We start from the raw sequence: 11,685 nt of genomic DNA, 5'->3' as shown, positions 1-11,685 counted from the left end.
TATATATAAAAGAAAAAAAAGGACAAAATAAATTGAAATAGGGATAGAAGGAAGTAATATGCATTACATCAAAGTAGAGAATGTTCATTTGACCTGGAATATTAATAGTGCCTTTGGAGATGACAGAAAAGGATTTCATTTTTAAAAGAGAGATATTCACTCTTCACTTTTTATTACGATGACTAAATCCAAGCTTTAGATAAAACCTCAATTTCAGATATTTTTTATTTAATCTAAGTAATACGTTTATTGTATTTAAAAGAATATGATGATGTTTATAACAAATTCTACAAAATTCATATAATGAAAAAACAATATGGATAAAAATACAAAAAAAAAAAATCAAATAACATTTTTTTTTACATAATCTATTATAAACTAGATGCGAATATAATTTTTTATTCAATCTCCTATAATAAACGTTACCATAAGTTGACATAATGTCCGTTTTGTGAACTTTCCTCCATGGGATATGAACTAACAATTCATTGTTTGAAGTATAAAAATTCCCTAGATCAGCTACAATTTACCGCAATATTTTTCACACCACTATTTACCGAAGTTTAACCATCTTGATTTCATAAACCGTAAACTACATCACCTTAATTAAATAACAAATTCAATTAAAAATTAATTCATAATCCTCTTTTCGGCAACCAGTTAATAAAAAAATTTTTTCTAATCATTTTGGATGAAAAAATAGTATTTGAAAATAAAATGGCATACTATCATTTCTATTGATATTATAAGAAAAAGACCCTTCACTATTTTATAGTCTTACATTTTTACAAATGGAATTAGGTATCACTTGTACAAAATCGGATTAGCAGTTATAAACGCTAAGTACAATATTTTTTTTTTTTTTAATTAAAATAGGAAATTATTAAAACGAAGCTTTGAATTTATCTTTTCTTTTTTTTTTTTTTATTTATGTATCCGTGGTTCTTTACACTACACACACGTAACTTTTATTTTTCACATTTAAACTAGAATTTTTAGTCAGTTGTTAGATAAGGCTTCAATCTGTGGAATATTTGTCATATATCGATTCTTAAGGTGTATGACCCATATTCTCATATAATAATGAGCGTTAAGGGTACTTATCTAAACCTCCAGAGAGATAAAATATAAGTAGAATTATTATTTAAACAAATAAAAAACATAGTTTTATCAAATAAAAGTAATAATTATTCAAAATAGAGAGGTAGCAGTTTAAACAATTGAAATTAATAACTGTCAGTCCATATGTCTCTAGGTGAAAGACTTAATCCATAACCCAGGATATCCGTTGCCCTTTGTCAGGACCTCCGATTTCGTATATTACAAATGGATTTGGGACCACATTATGAATTATGATGGTTGAATAACTCCTGGAGCAAATTAAAATTTATACTTCTACCCAAAGATGTGAATATCGAAAAATACACTAATAATCTAATATCGATATGAGATATTGTAGTATCGAAATTATAAAATATCTGAAATTTAAAACAAAATATTACTATTACTGTAACCCATCCCTTTTTTTGGTTTAAAACCATTAGCTGACGCACAACAGAGCGAAATAGGTGATTTAGGAAAAATAAACGAAAAATTATTATATATTTTTTCCAACCCTTCATTAAAATAAAATTAGTACTTCATATGTATAATATACATGAAATGTATTATATATACTTTACTGAGTCTTCTCCCTTTGATCGCCTTGTGGCATTATAAGGTGTTGATATGAGTCCAGCTAAGGTGGTATAGTCTAGCTAAAGCCTAAGGCTACGCTATGGAAATAATAAATATTCAGTATTGTCTTCTCGATGTCTACAAGATTCATCTACAAGATACGTTGGGGATATATGCATAATTATTTACATCTTTATCAGATTTCTATGAAACATGTTTTCTTCAAATTTATTTATTTACTAAGTAAAAGATTTTTACTTGTTGGTGAAAAGTTAGTCTACCTGAAAGTATCGTATTTTTAACCTTTGTTGCCGAAATTCTAGTGTATTTTGTTCAATAGCAGAGTTTATAATCTATAATCGTTATTTATTTTTAACCCGCACCTTTTCGTTCAATATTTCAATTGGCAATATAACACCTGTAATAATGATGCTTTCATATAGTATGAAAGAACGCAGTACTGATTATTGGGCATTTTGTACCATTAATATAAACTTGAAAACAAAATGAAATTTTCATTACAATAATTAGGAGAGGTAGTTGACCGTGGAGGACATATACGAGAAGATGGTTGGGGGTGCGGTCAAAATAAAACACAAATAAGTTGATGTAACTTAATTAATCGTGCCAAAGTTTCGGCTACAGTTTCTATCCTTCATCAGGGCTAAGAACAGAACAAGGTAACAACCAATGAATATAGAAAAAAAAATATAAACAGAATGACATAAAGTAAATAATCTTGTAGATGAATCTTGAATAAATTATAGATGAATCTTTGTAAATAATTTTGTAATTAATTCCATTCTGCAAAATTATTTACTTTATGTCATTATATTTTTTTCTATATTCATTGGTTGTTATCTTGTTCTGTTCTTACCCTGATAAAGGCTAGAAACTCTAGCCGAAACGTTGGCATGATTAAATACGTTACATCAACTTATTTGTGTTTTATTTTGAAAATAATTTTCAAATTTTGAAGGTTCTGCAGCAAACAGCACACTCTCATACCACTTTGAGTTTATAGTGAAACATAAAAAAGAGTCGAAATTATCACAATATTCATATGAGACCATAAATACTGTTTTTACACAATAATGAAAACGAAGCCGGATAAAGCCCATTAGTTATATTTTAATAAAAATTAAACTTAATTTAATGAATACTACAATTAAGACACGAAATTTAATGAAGAGATTATCGGATATTGGAGAAGGAAATAAAATATTCAGTATATCGTATAAAAAGAATTAGGTTTAATAGTTGATGTTTAAAAAGGAGGCTATCGAAATACCAAGTAGGAAATTCATTGAATTGAAATTGCTAAAGTTTTATAAATGCAATAAGTGAAAGCTGCCCCGGCTCACCTTCAATAGTAATAAATTGCTACTGAAACTTCTTTTGATAATAATGAAATGCGTATATAAAAAAAAAATGCTGTATTATAACAATAGGCATAAGTAGAATAAAAATAAATATAATAATAATTTGAGAATTATTGTCCTGTATATAATGGGTTGATCAGAAAGCTGCGTATTTGAATACATAAGGAATTAATACTCCCATTTATTTTATTCTTCTAAATATTTGTCATAATAAAAAATAATACTCTCATAATGCCTGTATTATTGTCGAGTAGGCAAGAATCCATTTCTCCGACTATATCTAATGTCAAGTTAATTGTTTGCAGCGCCAGAGAAAATTATCGATTAAAATATGAGGATGAAACAAAGAAAACACAGGATTGAATAATATAGATTTAATATTCAATATTATACAATCAGTAGCAATGCATTATAGTTTGACACTACGTTAATATTAAAACTAACTCAAATCAACCTTAAGCCCACCCGTACACAGCGTAGCCTGGGTATGCTACCTGGTTGTAACCTGAGGCGGAATCTTCTTTGTTCAAAGAACGGCTGGCCTTGGCAGAAGAAGCTGATTTGGCTCTTTGGTCGTAACCTGATTCAGCATAGGCACCTCCTCCACCACAAAGAACTGGGTAACCGGGAGCGTACTTGGAGTACCCCTTGTTGGAGGATGCCTGAGACTTTGCGTTTTCAGAACTTTCAGCAGCGTTCAGCTTCGAGTTTTTCGAGTAACCTGAGCCAGAAACTACAGCCGGAGCCCAAACACCTGGAGCGACTACTCCCGAATTGTATCCGCTAGCAGAATCTTCCTCGTTCAGATAACGGTTTGCTTTGGATGAAGAAGCTGCTTTGGCTCTTTGGTCGTAACCTGATTCAGCATAAGCACCTCCGCCATAGACACCATAAGCAGGATAACCGTTAGCAACCTTAGAGTAGCCTTTGTTGGAGGATTCTTGGGACTGTGCGTTTTCCGCACTTTGAGCAGCATTCAGCTTAGAATTTGTCGAATAACCGCTGCTGGTTGCGGCTGAAAATCAAATTATACATTAATGTATTTTTGAAAGTAATTATTAAATTATAATCATATTCTGCAAAATACTCACCAACTGGCCCGTAAGCTTGGTAAATGGTTGGTCGGACTCTGGTGCCGCATTTTCCAGCAAGGCCGCAACCTGCCAAGAGGACTACAAGGGCAATGGAATAGAAATGCATCACTAATGATCTGGTTTAGCTTTGGGTCGTACGCCTTCTTATAGTTACTTTATTGTTTGTTCAGTTGTCTTAATCAGGTGTTCGTCGTACGCCTATGGGTATGTCGCTTGTTTGTTTATTGGTACAGTCATACCCGATCATCGATTAACCAAATATTAGAACTCTCAGTAAATATTAAAATTATCGGTAAATATTAAAATTTATGATGGAATGTTTTAGAATAAACCATACCTTTTCTATTTAATATGCGAACAGGCAAAAATTACAGGATTTTTTTTATAAAAACGTCGTTACCTCAGAAATAAATAAAACGTAAATAGATAGTAATATGAACTAAGTGTTAGAGAAATGATTAAACATTTTTAAAAACTGGAACCTCTTACTGTTTTTTTTCTATCATACAATAATGCATTTTGCGCTCTACTGTTCTGAAAAAAAAGTAAACATTTTGCGTGGCTATTCGACATGCGAATTCACTTGGGATATAATTGTGTATTCTACTGTTTATATTTAAACCATACAATAATTTGAGTAGAAAATTTTTGAAAACGTTTATCGGACAGTATAAATAATTTAAGTAGATAGGGGATTTTTTTTTTCAAATTCCATATTTGAAATATAGTTTTGCTTGATGAGCGAACAATACCTACTCCATAATCCACTTGTTGAATAATCTCTTCATAAAATTTTTCGGCTTGTTGTGCATCTGCAGTATAAATCGAAAACAACACTGGCGAAAGTATTGCCCCTTGTGGTACACCACATGTCAGTGGAATAATGCTGGAGTGCTCCTCTTGAATTTTTACGGAGAGACATCTGTTCTTGAGGAAAGAAGCGAGGACCGTATATAGCTGCTCCGGGCATTCATGATCTATAGGCTTACAACATAAGATACCGTAAGATACAGAATAAAAAGGCCTTTGTAAAGTGAAGGGATATGATAGCCGTTGCCATGTTCCTGTTCAAGTTGGTGTTCACTCCTCTCTGTAATTTCATGAAATGGTGTTTGGTGCTCATGTGGCTTTGGAAACCAGTTTGCTTATAAGGAATCACGGAGTGTTCATTACAGAACTTCCGAAGGTAATTCAGTATGATTGTTTCGTAAACCTTAGCGAAGAGGTTTTCAAGCTGAACAGACCATAAAGAAAGTGGCATCTATACTTTATAGATTATGAGATCATCAGGTGAGAAAATTTAGTTGTGAAAATAGATATTGTATTTAAAAAAAAAAAATAATATTTCTAATTATGGTCATATCGGATTAGCTCTTACTAAATTGTATATAATATTTTTGAAATCTGAGTAAAAGTTTTCTTATATAAATTTAAATGTTCAATGATTGAAGAAGTTTGTCGGGGGGAGCGGTCAGCAAAGAACAACATAAATAAACAAAACCATATTTATTTATTTTATGCCGACGTTTCGACCTGAGTTTCAGGTCTTCATCAGGGGTTGTGGCGTAGAAGGTAGGCTTGCAACTGTTCAATGCTTGAAATAAACTTAAATGTTCAATGCTTGAAATAATGTGGTGGGAACAAATACATTTTAAGTAACACATTTTCAGTCTTCCAACATTTAACACCTCTGATTAGTGTAATTTTTACAAATCGTTATTTCTTTTTCTGTAGCACCATGAGTGTGTAATGGCCGATGGGGTAATGAGAAATGGGTGGAATCGATATCTCCTTTGTTGCATATGAAATGCATTATAAGAGGGTTCCCTTGAGGAAAGGGATATAGAGTATTAGGGTTTTTGTCTACTGCCTGGTAACAGGGCTCACTAGGTTTAGTAATGTCAATGGTCCTTAATCGAGTCTGAAAATGATTATGTGTGTTTACCATCTTTGTGAGATTCTTTTCAAATGCACATATATAATCATAATGTGAACCGCGACCATAAAGTTGAGGGGAACAGTGCTGTTACTAGACCAATGGTTGTGCAAGGAGGTAATTTGGTCGGAATGACCACCAGATTTTCCCCAATGAAGGGTACCCACTTGATGAGCCGGGTGGACCTCGAAGGGCTCCTAGCCCCACACGTTTGACTCACGGCTACAGTAACAGAATGAATAATTATCTGTCACAGCCGGATTTAAACCCGGGTCCTTGGAGTTAGCAGCAAAGTGAGATTCTACTGAGAAACGCCGCTTCCCCATATACATACATATATACATGTGTACATACACACACACACACATAATACATGAGAATGCGATTTGCGGTGAAAATATACACTGAAAAACCCATTACATCTGAAGAATTACAACCCAGAGATCTATTATAATTAAATTTTAATTACTGAAACCATTCCAATAATGAATGAGTCAGACTCTTCGTGATGAAGATCCACATGATACAATCTTAATTATAGAAGTAATGGAGTAATTTATTTTTAGCTCTATGATTAAAATTGTGAATAACACTTGTTATATTAAAAATAAAATACATAAAGATCATTAGAAGAATGAGAATTGTAATAAATGAGTTAAAATTAATAAGTTCAAGTTTTTCCTGCATTACAAAATATAATACAGTAAATTCAGTAAATAAATAACTATCCAGAATTATTATTTGTATAAATCGATACTTTGGAATTATTTTAAAATTATACATACAGATATATACAAATTAAATGTTTTTTGTTTGAACACGCCTCAGGAACTATCAGTTCTTTTGTTTTGTATAGGCCGTTAATTGTGGAAAGCTTTAGGCTATGATTTTCCCACCATTTGAACGAAGCAGTCAGTAACCTATAATGAAAAGCTTGGTTAGGTATGAGGCTGTGATCGTAAACAATATGAGCATTTATTAAATTTATTTTAGTGAATTGGTAAATGGTTTAATTGAAATAATTGTATTGGAATACTATGGGGGGGGGGGGAGAAGAATGAAAGTATAAGTTTGACGATAGATAAAAAAATTTTTTTTCTTAAATGAGTGAAATATCAGACCATTTTTATTTTCAATTTTTAAGTCTTAACTGTCGAGGTTTCATTATTTTGTATATGAAAAATAAATATTTTCTCTGAGGTGGGCGTTTTTTAAAATCATTTTTTTGTTGTTTTGGAACTTTTTTTTTTTTTAATTTGTTTTCATATTTGACACCATAGGAACACCCACAGCTTCCTTCATCTATTTTTATCCACCATTAACTGATTTTTTTAAAAAGACACGACATTTTTGTTTGCTCCCGAAGTGTTCAATTCATTATTACGGTGTGACTGCCCTACAGTATACTATAATAATGTCGCTCTTACCCCTGTAGAACAGATCTGGTACGTTGGACTACATCTGAACAAACAACAAACTCCGACTGTTACAGCACTTTAGACTATTAGACAAACGGCCTATACTTCCAACCCATTACAAATGACTGATGCACATGACTATAATCAGGACTATCTGGACGTGCGGAGTTGAGCTTTGGGACACCACTAAACCTTCGAATTCCACCTCTAATCCAATCCTCACAATCCAAAATCCTTCGTAAAATACTCGATGGTCCTTACTTTCTCACAAATAAAATCATCCATACAGACCTTAACATTCCATTTGTAACCGATATAGCACGAACCAGATATCAATCCTTCCATTATAAACTCCATAACCATCCAAACGCACTAGTTTCTAAGATTGCTTCCTCTTCCATTCCTGACAATCCTCCCAAAATAGTAGATGGCCTAGGGACCTTTTAATGTAGAAATGTTGTTAGTTTATCCAATGTTAATAAATTAACCAAAAAAAATACTCTGGCGTAGTGTCTTTGAGGCCAGTAAAATAATACCTTTCATTAATTTTAGGAAGAAATTTCATCTGAAAAGTCATATTATTCAGAAACTATTGTAACTAGAAATACATCTTTTATGAGAACATTTTAAACTGATACCTAAATTATTAAACTATAAAATGAGAATAAGTAAAAAATGTAAGGATAAACACAAGTTATGATAAAGGAAAGGTCTTTGAAATAAAAGTTAGAGGAAATCTCTTGCTATTTAATTTCGTAAGGACGGATATAAAGCCCTTAATCTTCCCACAGTTGTTGAAATGAGTCATTAAGGTAAGTAACTGTAACCAGGAAAAGGGGACATTAGGGTTAGCTCAACCTGGGAAAAACAAAGCCTTTTCCGAGTTTTCTTTTCGTTTAATTGGAATGCTCCTTCCAATATCCGCCTAAGGGGAACCGTTTTATTTCCGAAAGAGCTCTTGTAGTCTTCTGTTTTTCTATCTAATCCAGGAGCTAGGTGTTGATCTTTTAAAAATCTAGGTCGCTGTTGCGTACTTTAGAAGCAACCTGGAAATCTCACTCCAGCCTTACTTTACAACGTGTTTTAGTTTTAATATACCAATGTTTTCACTTAATAAAAGTTTATAAGGTAGGAGTAGTCTTTAGAATTTTTGTAATTGGCATTTGTTGGTTTTGATATACATGCTCTATTGAACGTGACTCCAACAATATCCTTGTTTTCTTAAAATAACTAAGACAATAATTTCTGATTCCACTCCAGATATACCTAACGTTGTTAAGATACCAATGTATTTAGTTAATTAAATTCAATAAGGTAGCCTTATATTACGAATTGAATTTCATTTTGAATTCTGCCACGGTTGGTAATTTAGATCTGGGAGCTTACGTCTTGCTTTAAAAATTAATAGAACAAAGAAGAGATTTTATATTTCTCCTGAAAACACCCATAGTTGTAATAAAATTTTGCATATATTTTGTAGTAATCTGCTGATCTTGCTTTAGTTGTTGTTGTCTGGGGCTTTAGGGTGTAAAACCCTGAGGTCATCAACGCCCATGTTTCGTGCTTTATAATTCTATTTCATTTTATTTTCTCTTTAAATAATTTCGAATTTTTTTTTAAATAATTACTTCTTTTGGTATTTTTTAGTACGTATAACAGATTTTCTGGTTTAAATCTCTTTTGAGCCATTCCTTTTTAAGAAAACTAAGACCATTTCCACGTTCTTCTGGTCATCATTCAGAGCATCCGATACATTCGGTCCTACTCCCAATCTACTCAAGTTCGCAGAATAAAAATGACATTTCTCAAATATGTGTCTTATCGTTAGTTCACTGTTGCATTATTGACATTTTGGCGGTGGCTGCTTACTGATCAGATATCTATGAGTCAAACTCGTATGACCTATTCTCAATCTGGCAATAGCTACCTCTTCCCTGCGATTGGAACGGTTTGATGTGGTCCATGGTTTAGTTGTTTTTTTAATAGTTTTTGATTTGCTTGGCGGGCTTTCATTTCCCATGGTTTGCCAACTAGATGATATTTCATTTTTCATTGGAAGACTTATTTCTTGTGGTGTCAGAGTGGCCGCGCCCTGACCTGGAAGAGCAAGTGCTTGTTTAGCTGCAATGTCCGCCAGTTCATTTGCAGTGATCCCCACGTGACCCGGCACCCATATAAAGAAAACAGTTTTTCCCAATTTTTCGAGCATGTTGGTATAATTGTGAATTTTTATAATCGCCGGGTGTTTCGCGTAAATGATCTTCATGGCTTTTAGTGAACTTAAGAGTCGGTAATGATAACTATGTTAGTATTCGTTACTGTCATGGAGAAGTGGAGTGCTGAGGCTATTGCATGTAATTCAGCTGTATATACACTGCATAATTTATGCAGTTTTATTTTATGGGTTGAGTTATTTGTTGCTTATTTGTTACTTGCTCTAGTGATGTATTCATTTATTTTCTCTTGTTTGATCCTTTCCAGGAAATCATTTTTATATGTGTTTTTATCCTTTTAGTAGTTCAGTTTTTGAGGATGAAATGCCTTTTAGCCCTTCTTAGTTTTCCTGTTGCCATTATCCTCGTTCTATATTCTTTTCTACGATTGAGCTATTGAGTGGAACGAATACATTTATACTAATGAAGGCACAATTAAATATTAAAAGCTTATTTTTTAAATAAATAGACTCTATATAAAAAATAATTATGTTATTAGAATATGAAAAAGAATATCATTCTCGGTTATAAATTTCTATTTTAAACCTTTTTTTCTTTGCTAAGAGTTCTCTTTAATATTTTACATATTTATTCGCCGTTCATTTTTTATATTATAGTTGTTATATTATCTATTTCGTTTTATAATTTATTACTTGCTGCTTATTCTTCCTTTATTCTCCCCTAAAGATCATTATGAAAATTTCAGGTCAGTAGAAATGAGTTTTCTATTAAAAACTAGTATATCCGCTTTAGGATAATGAAAATTTTTTTTTACTTATTAATTTATTAAGTTTATTTCAAAATTCAAATTTTCCCATTGTGATACTTATTTATCACCAGAAAACATTTTAAAAAAAATTAACTTATCTACATGAAAATTATGGTACTTCCACAATAATTTTCAAGTAATAACTTTTCAAAAGTCAATACATTGATAAAACACAAAAATGTATGATTCAAAACGACGAGTAACAAGCAAGATGGATGACAACTTAAAAAGTTGTTTCTTATTACCGACAAGTCAATGTTACGAACAAAAAAATTTTGGAAATTACGATCTATACATGAAATACGGTAAAAAATTATCAGGTTTATACCAACACGAAATACCACATGCAATAAAAGTAGGCTATTACTTTATTGCCAACAATACGTAATAAGTACGCACTAACGGTCGTAATAATATTTTCGTTGTTTGGGATTAACGTCTTTGTCTCCTGTAACGAAGGCAGAAAGGACGGGTTACTCTGTAGGTTAACAACCTTTAGTAGCCCGAGTGAGAAGGTCGAGATCTATTCCGTGGGTCAGCAACCGAAATGCACCCCCTCATTATTTGGAACAAAAACCAAACTCATCCTTAAATTGAGAATTTTTACTAAGTAATAAATATAGACAATAAAAAACTTCGAAAATTATAATCAGGGATAGCAATAATTAATTTATACTCATATCATAAAAAAATAATGCATTATATCAATGTTATGCAATGTAAAACTATTTGAACAAATTAGAATTACTGTTCATAATAAATAAAAAAAACTGAACTAAAATAACATAGTAAGTTAATAACATTTAAATTATTTCTAAAGTAAAATAAATTTAAACATAAAGTAACTGTATGAGTAAATAATTCATTTTTTAAAATGACTATTTAAAGCAAAGATAAAAAAATAAATAAATAAAAAATAATTTAGCAGTTCCCTGCAACTAGTGTACTAAAGAGAAAAAAATCCACTCAAAAAACCAAATTCTAGTTGTTTCAACCAATCATTATCATATTGTGAGAAATTACAAAACTGGAATGGTTAGAAACTGATACATCAATAATACTCAATCATAGTTAGTAATCAACTAATTTATATTTTCATTCCATTATTGTGTATATTTTCAACTTTTTTAGTCTATTATTTATTTTATTTTATATATTTGTATTTATTTATTTTTATTATTATTATTTTATATATA

General features: G+C 31.5%; 2 protein-coding genes across 6 annotated transcripts in view; both read right to left on the bottom strand.

Moving 5' to 3' along the window:
• Nucleotides 1–11,685, bottom strand: part of LOC106679834 (adenylyl cyclase 78C) — a 305,518-nt gene that overhangs the window by 111,029 nt on the left and 182,804 nt on the right. The gene's annotated exons all lie outside the window — the stretch shown is intronic.
• LOC106679835 (uncharacterized) lies at nucleotides 3,419–4,310 on the bottom strand. Its single transcript, XM_014419200.2, has 2 exons — nucleotides 4,151–4,310; nucleotides 3,419–4,074 (listed from the first exon to the last, which is right to left on the bottom strand). Exons 1-2 carry the CDS (start codon nucleotides 4,257–4,259, stop codon nucleotides 3,515–3,517), a joined length of 669 nt encoding a protein of 222 aa, XP_014274686.1. The 5' UTR covers nucleotides 4,260–4,310; the 3' UTR covers nucleotides 3,419–3,514.

This window comes from Halyomorpha halys, unplaced genomic scaffold (assembly GCF_000696795.3).
Source record: "Halyomorpha halys isolate HHAL.00 unplaced genomic scaffold, Hhal_1.1 Scaffold223.1, whole genome shotgun sequence".
Lineage (NCBI taxonomy): Eukaryota > Metazoa > Arthropoda > Insecta > Hemiptera > Pentatomidae > Halyomorpha > Halyomorpha halys.
The sequence above is the reverse complement of the archived record's forward strand: the minus strand, read 5'-3'. Positions and strand labels throughout refer to the sequence as shown.